General features: G+C 38.5%; 1 protein-coding gene across 4 annotated transcripts in view; it reads right to left on the bottom strand.

Annotated features, from left to right (window-relative positions):
• PCSK5 (proprotein convertase subtilisin/kexin type 5) overlaps positions 1-14,070 on the bottom strand; it is a 463,938-nt gene that overhangs the window by 287,628 nt on the left and 162,240 nt on the right. For all 4 annotated transcript variants that reach the window (XM_035029028.1, XM_035029027.1, XM_035029029.1 and 1 more), the window contains exons 6-7: positions 11,260-11,348; positions 7,455-7,627 (exon numbers count right to left, since the gene is read on the bottom strand). In XM_035029028.1, the coding sequence (XP_034884919.1) occupies positions 7,455-7,627; positions 11,260-11,348 (262 nt within the window). The remainder of the gene's footprint in view (positions 1-7,454; positions 7,628-11,259; positions 11,349-14,070) is intronic.

Below are 14,070 nucleotides of genomic sequence, written 5' to 3' on the forward strand. Positions count from 1 at the left end.
GAATAAGTGAATGAATAAACAGTCTATCCAAGAAAAGCTCAGGCAGTTAGCTTCTTATTCTGATACCAAACCTCGGGTCACTTATATCTGAAACACTGTCAACTGACTCATTCATTTTATAAAATCATTTTCCTATTTAGAATCACCTGGGTAGACAAAGCAAAGAGTTTCCCCTGAAGGACGTCTTTGCCCGTCATACCAAGGAGCCAGGCCAAAGGTTCACCATGGTAAGTGGAATCGTGTCAGTTTGAATGAGAGTAACGTTTAAAGGGTGCTTTCCTTTGACGACATGTAAGATTTCGATTCTGAGACCCCTGGCAAGATCGTGAGAGACCTTTGTGCCCTTCTAAGAAGCTTAGACTACTCCTCCTCGGTCCTAGGGAGAAGTGGTGAGTTTCAAAGAGAAGACAAAGGACAAGATTTACATGCAAAAAAATACTTCTTTGGCTGCAGTGTTCATGCTGAATTGAAAGTTGGAGCTCAAGCTAGGAGGATGGAAGCTTTGGAAGGATGCTGTGGGCTCAAGTCTGTCTGAGAGATGCTGGTTCTAATTGTCAGGACAAGAGGACACATTCCATAGCCTTTTAGGAAGACAGGAAAGAAAGACTTATTGGAAGAAGAAAAGAAGAAATCACACGTTTTAGGAAGGTAGATGGGGTGACCCGTAGTGACATCAACCAGTAAACAAATATACAAATATGGTAAAAACAATTCAGCCACTCAAACTGTTTGCAGTTCCAATGTTCTGATTCTTAAGGTCTAATGAGTTTAGCTGAATTTTTGTAAGGCAGTTCCAAACAACGTAAAATGAAATTAAATTTAACACCAGTTCAAAACGAGTCACACACAAAAAAAGCTTTTGGGTGGTTAAAGTTTAGAACGTTGAGTAAATCAAGTTACACATATCTCTTTACTGCAGAACTTCTCAGAGCCTTTAATATGCTTTTAAGTTTCAAAAGGGAGCATATAAGAAGTGGTGTTTCTTGAGCCTATTTTTAAAAATTATTTATTTATTTGAGAGAAAGAGAGAGAGAATGAGTGGGGGGAAGGGGCAGAGGCAGAGGGAGAAGCAGGCTCCCTGATGCGGGGCTTGATCCCAGGACCCTGGGATCATGACCTGAGCCAAAGGTAGATGCTTAACCGACTGAGCCACCCAGGCGCCCCCCTTGAGCTATTTGATAGCAAAATCCTCCACCCACCCCCACCCCTCTTTGGGGCATCTTATTAATTAGTGTTTTATGGAATAGACTTCAGAAAATATTCTCTTGAATATTCTGTCCCATTTATTTTGGCCATTCCTTAATAACAATCTCAAGACTGTATATTTACCTTCTTTAAGGATCACTCAGAAATATGAAATGGGTTAATCCACTAACCCAGAGATTTTGGACAATTAAGATTTTTTACAGTATTCTGCACGATTAATTGGCATTTCACTTTTATTACCCTGGCCTTTTCAGAAGTGATGATGATTAAGACTCGTAACTTAATTAGAGACTTTACTATGTTCCAGAAACTCTGCTGCATACATTACAGGCATTAATCATATAATCCTCACAATAGTCCTATAAAATAATTACTAGCAGTTAGCTCCATTTTATAGAGGAACAAACTGATCCTGAGAGAGGCTAATTAACTTGAACATGGTAAGAATGTACTGAAACCCCCTGCAGAGTCTGAATCCATAGTCCACCTGCATTAATCACCAGAATATATCATGTACGTTAGTGACTCATTTCCATATTATTAATTAAAAAAACCAATCCACGTGTGATCCTTAAATAAATTCACTCAGTATATGCAGCAAACTGGCATGGAATTCACCCACATATTTGCTCATTCATCACTAAACAGACATTGTTTTAGGTTTTTGGGATCTAGCACAGAACAAAATGCTCCATCTCTGGGCCTTTACGAGGGAGACAATTGATCAACAAGATAAGGAAATACACTAAATAGAAGGAGAAAAGGGTTCTGAAGGGTTGGCGTGTGTGTATTTTACTGTGGACTAGAAGAAGCAGGCAGGCCTCCCTACCAGGACAAATGACATAATGGATCAGAGAAGAGCCCTGGGTTTCACATAAGAAGGTCATCAGTGTGGTCTTGACAAGAACAGCCTCAGTGCAGTGAGGGGTCAGGGCTCTGAGGAGTGGCTTTAAGAAACAATGGAAAAAGAGCTTGTAGAGGACAAGTATGAACAATGGTTTCCAAGGGACAAAAAAGAAATGGAGTCAGTAATTGGAAAAATAGAAGAAAACCGCAGAGAGAGTCTCCCCTCTGTCTTCTCAGATAGAATTGATGGTATGTGGATGGCAGTAACGCAGAGGAAAGGGATGTTTTGATGATGAGAGAAGAGAGAACTGATCGAGCCACGTCTTTAGTGAGGCGAGAAGCTAAGGCATCCAGTGAAGAAATGGAGGAGGTGGATTTAGGTAGAGGGTGAGAAATTCATTCACCACTGTAACAGGAAAAAAGCTCCGCTCTATGGTCACGGATGATACAAGGAGGTCAGATGTGCCAAATAAAGCAGAAATGACGACATGCAGCATAATTTATTAGATTTCTTTGAGGCCCACATTCTGACTTGTTTAGCTCTGCTGAGTATCTATTTTCTATAAAATTGAGGCGAACAGGATCTATCTTATGAGATCATTGTGAAGATTAAAAGTTATCTATTTTGGGGCTCAGAGGACTGACCATATGCTAACAGACTGGCAGATGCTGAGTGTTTTAGTATAATTATTATTATGATTACCCCACTACTATCATCATCAATTGTACACAACTCATATTATGTACCTCTGATTCCTGCATTTAATTTTACAGCTCCTTAGCATCAAAGAAAATGCAGTCTCTGGGGAAAAGAGCAAGTTGTCAATTGTAACATGATTTCTTCAACATAGTTTTGTCTAATGCAACGCTGGCACCTTAATTCAAAAGGCTCTAAATTGAATCAATTCTGATTTTGTTAGTCTTTGAAAAGAGTGTTACATTCTACTGAACCAAATACTTCTTAGACTAAACAGATAGGCAGCATTTTGACATCCAATATTCGCTACGTTTTTTGATTAGCAAGCAGAAGGAATGGATGTGATCAATACTTGGATTCCTTGAGCAAAATATATTTCCTTTGTGAAAATCTGTCTTGATACATAGGCTGCTCCCTCTTTCCCCTCCCCCCACCCCCCCGCTTGTCCTGATGTTGCTGCCCCCCACAGTCCGGCTTATCATCACATCTTCCCTGGACCATTTCAACCTTCCACTCCTGCCTCCCCGTCCCTCTCCCACATAGAGTCCATTCCCTGTACAGCAGCGAGCTTTGAAAATTTTGTGTCCCAACAGGCCACTACTCAGAAAACCTCCAAGGGTTTTCTGCAATGGAATAAATCACAAACACCCTCCATGGTTTAGACAGCCCTGCAGAACTGGCCGCTGACTACCTCTCCAAACTATCTCCTACTGCCCGCTCTCCGCCCACATCGCTCCCATCATCCAAATCAGCATTTTGTTCTGTGAGCACAGCCTGATCATTCTCCACTCAGGGTGTTTTGCTCTTGCTGTTCCTTCTGCAGAAAACATCCCTTCCACGTGACTGGCCTCTTACCATTTATGTCCCCATTCATGTACCCCCTCCTCAGAGAGGACTCCCTATCCTCCTGAACTACAGTTCTGTCCTGCCCCCTCACCCGTTTATCTCATTTACAACACTTATCATTAGCTTGTCGTCTTGACGGTTTCTGTTTGTTTCCTGTCTTGTTGCTCGAATGTACAGACTTTGATGAGTTGCATATAAAACTTAGATGTCTCCTTCATTGCTTTATCTACATTCTACAGAAAGTGGGAGCTCACTGAATTTAATAGAAAGAATAAATAAATTTCAATTCCTGTATTTTTGTAGGTGATACAGTTAAAACCTTAACAGGCCAGAGTGACTTTAAGCTGTCACATAGGGTTTTATCCAGAACCTGAGGGAGCTATTTTAGTAGTTATTTATTCCTTCATTCCTTAAATCTTGCAGCCAATAAATCACTCATTTCTTAGTTGCACTTTGTAATCTAACTTTGTATAAAGTTTTCATCCGATCATTTCCAAGTTTGACAATGTATATTATATATAGAACACAAATTAGAATAAAATATCGAAGACTATAGAATGTACTGTGCCATTTGATGCCTGATAATAAAGAAGCGGAAGGTTTCTTTCTCCCGGAAGACTAATACGCTGCTTTAAAAATGTTAAATTATATATTCATAGATACTTAGAGAAACATCTCTTGGGAAAATATAAATTAAATTCAAGACTACAAACATAGATAAGTAGAATGAATTTGTGTATCGAAATGGAAGATGTGCTTTTAAGGGCAAATGAAATTGAAGGTGAGGCCAGACGTAGGAAGAACAAAGTATATGACATGCAAGAACTCAGAAAGTCTATGCTGATTTCTATATATTGTTTCTAATCCACCACTACAGGAGGCTCAACGGAATCATCTAGAATTCTGTAGTGCAGAAATAGTAGACAAGGATCGGGGACTGAGGAGAAATATAAAGTTTTTTGAAAGGACATGATCTCTTCTTTGAAAAAAAAATGTATGTATATATACATACTGATACCTATATATGCATATGTAAATATATATACATTTATAACCACACACTGATACCTATAAATAAAATGTATTTCTTGAGCACCTATTGCTATTGACACCAGGTACTGTGTCAATAGTTTTAGATGCATTATCATCTCATTTAACACTCATAACATCTCTCTTGGTACTATTATTGGCTTACTTTAGATAAGGAAATGGGAGCAGACGTAATTTGATCTGTATTGGGTCAGAGAGCAGTGAATGACAGATCCTGGACTCAACCTGGCTAAGTCCGAAGCCTGTGTATAGCAAACACATAGTAACCCTATCCTGTTGATCTAAACACATTTAAATGGGTCGCTGCTGCTTTTCCATAATTAATGTGCCATGATAGCAGCCAGAGAATAATCTGTTGCTTTTTAGGAGTTATTTCTTTTGTTACTACCTTAACTCTAAAAGTAAATAGCTAAATTCCCCCCCACCTCTTTTTTTAGATTAAAACCTTGAAAGATCTTCAGTGAAGTGTTGAATAAATTATGGTATCTCCATATTCTAAAAATGGTGAAACATTACAATAAATGAGTTCTATCCTTATGAATTACCCTAGAAGAATGCCCATCACACACTCTTAAGTGAAAACAGCAACATGCAGAGGCATGTGATCCCTGTTTGTTGTGGAAATGCACACAGAAGTAGGGAAAGGTGGAGTCCATACTCTTAACAATGGTTACCTAGTTGTGTGGGGAATCTATTTTTAATTTCATCTTTATAGCATGATTTATTTTAATAAGCATGGGTTACTTTTGTAATTAATAATGAATATAAAGTAATTTTTTTTAAAACTGTTTGTTTCTAAATATAATCTTCCTATAAGTTTGAGTAGCTTCTTCAGATGATCTTCTTTCTTAACCTTTTCCTCCTTCAACCAAAGTACCAGATTTTTAATGTTTTACACATTGAAATTCCAGTCAAGATTACCACTGAATTAAAGACTCCCTAGCAGAAATAAATTTGAAAACATCGGTCCCCCATCTAATTCAATGGCAACTACTGAATATGGGGCATTGTCTGTCTATATGTACGCTATTGAGATTACTAATTACTAATATATTATTACTAATGAGAAATTCCAGCCTACTCTATATTATATCAAAAGCCATACAAATACAATTTGAAGACTAAATATGAACTAAGCTTGATTTATTTAACTTGAATGACCATTCAATGGATGGCATAGAAAGAATACCAATCTGCATTCCAGGGCTTTGGTAATGCAACCACCAGATTACTGAGAGTACATTCATTTGGTGTTCAGACACCTTGAAAGGAAAATTCTAGGCAAAACGATTTAAAACACTATTCTATAGCTTTAAAGGGCTTTAGAATAGTTAAAGATTGACAGAACTAGAAAGGATGTCTTAACCAAGCCTGAACTATCTTTCAGTTAGGAAGTACATCCTGAATGAGTGCACAAGCCTTCCCTTCCAGTCTATTTCAAAATAACCAGGAGACAGCTTAGCTTAGTTTTGTGATTACACCCCAACACCAATCCCACAAAGGTGGAAGAAGCATTATTATCTGTACTCCAGCTGCAACATTACATTAACCAACTGCATGCATTCCACCAATCCAAATCAGGGCTGAATATACAACCATCCCGTGGCTGCCATAATTCGTAGTAAATTAAATGAAATTCAACAAACATTAACTGAACAGTCACTAGAGTTCCATGTAACCCATGCATTTTGCAAAGCCCATCAAGATGGGTAGAGCACAAGCTTTGTTATCTTGGGACATAACAATTTAATTAGGAAGATATAGGCCAGAATAACTCTGATATAAAGCGCAATATGATAATGACTTTATGTAACACCAAGAACAATATAAAGTTTAGCAGGTGCAGGGTAGGGACTGTTGGAGCTTAGCTTTAGTTCGAGCAGTGAGAAGGCTTCTGGGGACAGGCAGCGTTTTAGCTGAGGCTTGATGGTGGAAGATAATCGGCTGTATAGTCCTAGGACATGGGAATGAGGCAAGGATGCGCTGGGAAAACAGTACTAGCTAAAGGATAGGAAGAGCGGAATATGCTTCCATTACAAAAAAGTGAAAAAAAGATGATGAAGAAAGGGAGGATGGCCCCAGATCAAGATTAAAAGATATGCTTTAAATCACCCAAAGTTTCACTCAGGGGTAAGAAACAGAAAGGAGTTGCTTCTCATGGAATGCTCCTCCTTCCATGATTACAAGTATACGGCCTTATTTTTTATTTAATGAAAATAAAATAGGATTTTTTAAGATCTGTAATTTGAAGGAGACATTTTATTACGTTAGATTATGTGGTCAGTTTTTGAGGGGAGGAGTGGTGCACAGATTTTTAAGTGAAATCAAGGAAAATGACGATGGTTGAGCTGCCTGGTTGGGGAACTTGGGAGCCAGCCTCACAGTAATACTGTCCTGGGACAGAAGTGAAACCTGGGAAGGGGGTACAAAAGGGAGAGGCCCAGAAGGGCACTGCTGGATGACCTCAACACCAACTAGAGCGGTTCAGTATCTTCATTTCTCCTCCATCTCTCAGTGCTGAGAATTTATTGCTCCAATGCAAGATTAACATATTAACGAATACATTTCCTTTGAGCAAATTGAAGCATCCAAATATACCTCTGTTCTTGTCAGGGGCATCTCTCTAGCTCTCAGCTCATTTGCAGAATGGATGTAACACACAAACCTAAAGGTTCAGTGCCTCTTTCTATAAATCTGTCTCCTGGCTCAGCTATGAGCTCTGTCCATTCCTCTAGAGAATCCCATGAGAATCATCAAGAGAGTCATCAGTGATCGACAAAGTATGAGCCGAGGTGCTTTTAAAACCTACCATTCTAACGCCGTTTTCAAAGGCCTGTCGGGTGAGTGGAGCCGGTCCATCCACGGTCTTGCCATCATCATCGGGGCCCCAGCTTGCACTGTAGATATGCACGTGCTGAGGATTGAAGCTAACCGATTTCGCTTCAACCATGTCCGTGACATCTCCATCCAGCATCCGAACCCCTTCCAGACAGAAGGGAATTAGCTTGAATAGAGGCTTCACTATATAACACCCAAACAGCCCAAGACATATTTCCAATTACAGCGATTTGGGGGCAAAGAATCAACTTTTTAATCAACACTTAAGTGAACATCTTCTCCCCACCCCCCATGCAGACTCTTCCAAAGCTTTCCTGGAGAGAAAGTAAATTACATCATACGGGAGAGAGCAAAACTTCTTTAAAATCTTTTTTATCCATTATTCTCTTTTTTAAAGTTTCCGCAATCTCTCCCTTCTCTTTCTCCCTGTATTCAGAGAGTACTTGACAGAGAGAGCCTCAAGCAATCCATCTTCCCTAAACTTCCCTTCATTAGGTAACTTGTGTTCATAATTGGTATTGAGCATTCTGACCTTAGCGGGCTCACAAAATTTGGAAAGCCGCCAAGTTAGATTGGTTTAATTTCCTCCATATTTAATATTATCTCCTAATCTGTAAGACTGATGTGAACTTAATACATTATTTCTTTGCCAAGTTATTTATAAGTCAAATAATAAATGAGAATGCTCTCTTTGCATGTCACACATCAAATCAGTCTCCAAGGGTTTTAACAATGTTCAGTCATTAATCTTCATTTAAGCATATTCCCGCCAGACAGACAGGAATTTATTATTAACCTTAATAGGAAAAAAATCGACACAGAGACCCCAAAATAAATTACGTGTCAAATGTCAGGCTTTCTTTCCTTTTATTTTGGAGACTCAGAACAATAATAATACATCTAATTGTGAAGTAACCCTATCTCTCCTTCAGCTTAAGCTGAATAGCATCACTGAGATGCTGTATTATTTTACAATTATATCTTTACGGCCCATATTTACTCCTTAGAAAAACCTTGCTCTCTAGCGGGATTTCAAGTTTTTATGGCTACCAGCCCATGGGGCTTAAATAATAAAACCACTAATCAGGCAGCTTTGATACTATGCGGTTTGAGGTGGGGCTTTTGGTAGAAAATCAACATACTCTTGAAAAAAAACTATACCTTCTTTGTGCTTTGGAAGAATGTTTAACTTTTAATTCTAAAATTTACAAACATAAAAGATAGAAGAAATGACAATGAGCATTGAGACAGACAAAACTTAACTGGTAACATTCTGCCATATTTCCAGCAGAAGCTTTTTAAACTACGTGACAGATAGGTCACTATACCCTTTAATATTTATTTCCAGAAGAACAGTGGAAATCAACACTCAGGACACACTGAATTTCCTCAAAGTGCCCCTAAAGACACTGCACTTGATTATTATATCTCTTGACTGTCTTTTCCTCCAGACCTTTGGATTTTTAAAGGAGATGTATAGAACAGCTGATGTGGATCACAAGGGTTATAAATAAGTTACTTTAAAAATTATCAGATGGGAACTGTACTTAGAAGGCTTTTCAGCACTTTGTTTTGTGGGGGTAGAATGCCCAGCCTGATGCTCTTTGTATATACTGGGTCCTAAGCAGCCATTGGTTTGCTTTAATTTGACATGAATATTCAAAATTCACCTGCATGGTTTTTACTGAAAACAAGATGAACTTCATATGCCTCCATTTTCACTTCTTGCTATTTCAAAGCAGAAAATGGAACTACAGTTGACCCTTGAACAACTCAGAGTTAGATGCACTAACCCTCCCCACCACCACCACCACCACGAAGTCAAAAATCCACGTACAACTTTGACCCCCCAAACACGTAACTACTAATAGCCTACTATTGCTTGGAAGCCTTACCAATAACATGAGAAGTTGATGAACACATATTTTGTATGATATATGTATTATAGATTATATTCTTACCATAAAGTAAGTTAGAAAAAAGAAAAGGTTATTAAGAAAATCTTACGGAGGAGATAGTCCATTTACAGTACTGTACTGTACGTACTGAAAAAAATAGGTATATAAGCGGACACACACAGTTCAAACCTGTGTTGTTGAAGGATCAACTGTATTTTACCAGTACAAAGAAATAAACACTGGACTATATAACTGTCTGAAATAACCTAACTGGTAATTCTAAATGCCAACACGTAAGAGTATCTACACAATAGCTGAGTGCAGTTTCTAGGTCATGCAACTGATGGAAGTCTAGGAAAAAAAGGCTTGATGAAATCATATCTAGAGGGTAATACTCTTTTTCTGACCAAAAATTAACAAGAATTTTGCTTCCTCAAGTTTAAAGATGAAAGGTTGATTTTTCCTTATCTGACTGCAAGCCTTGATGCTTTGGGTCCGGATGGTTCAGTTTATAATTCAGAATGTTCTTGTTTTGGGGATGAGTGAGACATTGCCATACATTCATTTTCTTACTGAAGTCCTCTTTGGCTAGATCAGCAGCTTATCTGTGAGTTCGTTCCTTCAGTCCCTCAAGGTCAGTGAATGCTGGGTTAGCACAGGAGACTGAGGACCCGGACAAAGATGTGTGCTGGTCTATGTGAGGGACTGTGTGTGTCATGTCTAGGACAGCAAGCAGGGCTGATTAGTAGCCACCATAGTCATTGGATTCTCTTGAGACTATCAGGGGTGTCCAGCACCCTTATCATTCTTCAGGGGAAATTTCTGTCTTTCTTTAGCTCCTTCATGAACCTTCCCCTCTGACGCTCAGCAGATGTTGTCAGAGTATAGCTAATTACTGCTTAACAAGCTGCCATACGCTAAGAATTCGGTGTGAAATAAAGGAGAGAGAGAGGTCAAAGGCACTGAGCACTGACATTCGAGGTAGTTTCGGGAAACCTTTTCTTAGCACCATTACTATACACCCCAAATATCATGTTACAAGATGTCTACATTTACTCTAGAAAGGACTGTTTTTTAAATTTTAGATCCAATTCTATTTACCACTTGGCAACAATAGTGTAGGGAAAACAAAGATGTCAGTCTAGTTACCAGGAAGTTCATTCATCTGTGACACTATTTAGGGGAACCCCCAGGGGACACCTTGGAACCACTAGGATCGATAGTGTGTCTTAGCATGTGTTCACCCATTTGCGTGTGCCTGGGCACCAGGCTAGAGCTAACGAAGATGATTACAAAGGGCAAAGAGTTCGCTTCTATTAACGCCCAGATGTTACATTCCCTTGGTTAGGTCCTCGTAGTAGGCGTATGTAGAGAGTTTGTGCATGTGTGTAATGTATATACATAATCTGGGATTATTAACAGTAACTCTATCGCTCTATTATGGGTCTACAAAAGGAGATTATACCATTTCCCATTTTAATTTCCATTAAAAAGGCACTTTTGGTAAAACATAAGGAAAAAGGAAAAAAATGGATCTTCTGTTTTGATACTAATTTCAGAATGTCTCTCTCCATAGAGATATTATGGGCTGGTGTTTAGATTATATCAGTTCTTTCCGACCCAGGCAGCCATTGTATAGTTCGGGACAGATGTCAATGACCCCATCTTCATGACTGGACATGTTTTTCATGCCCGTTTTAAAGCAAGAAATGTCTGTGCTTGCACCCCTGTAGGGGTGCTGCTCAAAAGCCCTGAACTATATTTAATAACACACACGAAGATGGTCATTTTCGACAACAGTTGAATGCTACTCTGCCAACACAGCCCTGTCTCGCGCTCAGAAAGGGTTGTCCATCCACCCAAGTCTGTTTCCCGTACCTCCGATCTTGGCATTGAAAGCAATTCCGACTGTGCAGTGAGAGTTGTTCGCTGCGGCTGCCACTTCTCCAGCACAGCGGGTCCCATGCCTGCAGGGAGAACACACACACTTGCTCAAGTAAGATGCTCCATTCCTCCCAACTCACATCATCATCGCCTCCAGTCAGACTCCAAAGGGGGGAAGCCTGCATCAAGCTGTGGAGGTTTCTGGAACTTCTACTTAAGGAGCCCTTAGCCTGCCCACTGCAAACTCTTAATTACACTCTGTTTTGGATTCTATGATTGATATATATATATTTTATATCTTGCTTTCCCAACTAGAAAATCTCCTTGAAAGCTAAAATTGAATGGTATGTTTCTTTGCGTTCTCTAAATTTCCATTGTCCAATATGGTAACCGCCAGCCATCTGTGGCTATTGGGTACTTGAAATGCAGCTCATGTGACTTTATCTCAACTTTAATTTTAATTAAATTTAAGAACTGGTACTCAATTTAGTTATTACAAAAGTTAAGAACGTCAGTATAGGAGAATCTGCTTCTTAAACTACAACTTAAATAGAGATCAAGTATCTCCAGTGAAATCTGTCATCTAAAATATGATGTGCTGTATATATATACTGGATTTCTAAGATTTTGTGTGAAAGAACAATGTGAAATATTCCACTAATATTTGTTCTATGTAAATGACATGAAATCTTTTATTTAATAAAATATATCATCAATATTTATTTCACCTGTGTCCACCTTTTTTTTTAAAAAAAGATTTTATTTATTTGACAGAGAGAGGTATATATATAGAGAGAACACAAGCAGAGGGAGTGGGAGAGGGAGAAGCAGGCTTCCTGCTGAGCAGGGAGCCCGATGCGGCGTTCGATCCCAGGACCCTGAGATCATGACCTGAACCAAAGGCAGATGCCTAACGACTGAGCCACCCAGGAGCCTCTGTTTCCACCTTTTTAAAAATGTGGCTACTAGAAAAGCAAATGCCTATTTCTGAAAAATATTCCTTTTATTTCTCATCACAGTGACTTCATTCCTCAGAAAAATCCTTTACTTGAAAGAACTTCTAAGATCATCCTATGCAAGGCGAGCAAAGAAGTTCCAAGTGCAAAGTACCATCTGTTTAGAAATGTGTTGACCTAACACTGTGTTGAGAAAAATCCTGAGGTCTGGCTGAGCCCAGGGAAAGGAGACTAGGGCTGATGGCTACCATCTGCCCTGGATGCAGAAGAGGACTATGACAACCACTACAGGTGTATTTGTCATTGCTAATGAAGCCCAAGGCTCACCCCCTTGCCCTCATTTTTAGAGATGAGGATGCTTAAGGAGGCTCTGAGATGTAAAGAGATAGGGTGAAGTCAGCCTAACAGTGACTAAGACTTGGGTCCCCCAAGTTCTATGTCATTACTTTTATTTAACAGCATAGACCACGCTCATCATGGGCTATGACTACCATCTATGCAAATGTGAACAAGTTACTACTTACAAAGGATACATACACACGCAAGTTTCTACAACAGAGATAAATCCTGCTCCGTGCACTTAGTAATGTCATGCATATCTTCCTATGTAAGTATTAGCCTGTATGTCATTTAAAAGCTTACTATTACCTCCCATCATCTTTTAAATGGCATCTTCCCCCCACACCCCCACCCCATAATCTCTCTCACAAGTCCTCGATTTCTGGAAATTTACCCAGTTTTTCCACTGAGAGTAACAAGGCTATGAAAAACAATCTTGAGCATTTATATACTTTTATACCTTGAGATAAATTCCTACAAGTGGAATGCCTGGATCAAAGAGCACAGAATATATTTTCAAATTGTTAACGGAAGATTAAAGTAATAAAACTAAACTTCAAAAAACCCCTGCAAGATGGATAAATATTATTACAAAACATATTTTTGTGCATGACCAAAAAAAAGACCATAAGCCAACTCGAATGACAATATGAAGAATGGAGAAAATAGATGAACAGACCCGTGTCTATAAACCCCTATGTATGAGTTTTTCAATCTTTTCATCCTTGCCAATCTGACATGAAAAATGTTATCTCATTGTTGCTTCCCTTTTTATCCCCTCAGATTACATTTGATGTTATCCATCTTTTCAAATATTTATTAGCTATTTCTATTTCTTGTTTTGTGAATAACATTTTCATGCCTTTTGCCCAAATTTCTTCTTGCTTTTCCATCATACCTGTTGCATATACATTTCCACATGTGTTCTTTGGAACACAGCAATCTTATTTATGGCAATTTTAGGTTGTTCTACCCAGTAGTTAATTTTGATGCATTCATAATTATCTTCCCCTTCTGATATTTAGTCATACCACTTTAATCATCAGAAAAATGATCCACTTTTAAAAGAAAAAAAGATTTCTTTTGTAAAATACAAGCTGAACTACTCATTTTACCCCTGAGCCCAGCAAGTATTTACTATGATTCTTCATTAGTCTCTGATTGCGTATTACTTCATGGTGTAAGTTACTTTTCTTCCTCAAATGTCAAATTCCCTTTATGAGTCCATTGTTCTTATACTTCATTGTATCTATTATTAATTAAGGCAAGTGCTACAGGAGCATAAGGATCTGATTTTAATTCTCCAATTGTTATTTATGAGTCCATTATGACAAGTTTGTTCATTGTATTGTGGATTTGATAATGTTTTCTGCGGTTCTGTCACTTTTTATTTTATTTAGAATGGAATTATTAAATATTCCTAATGAAACTATTTATGAATATGCAATAAAACTCTGGGATTCCTATAGTAAAAAAAAAAATTAAAGATACCAGGCTAATAATTAAATTG

This window comes from Mirounga leonina, unplaced genomic scaffold (assembly GCF_011800145.1).
Source record: "Mirounga leonina isolate KUSES-001 unplaced genomic scaffold, KU_Mleo_1.0 Mir_224, whole genome shotgun sequence".
Lineage (NCBI taxonomy): Eukaryota > Metazoa > Chordata > Mammalia > Carnivora > Phocidae > Mirounga > Mirounga leonina.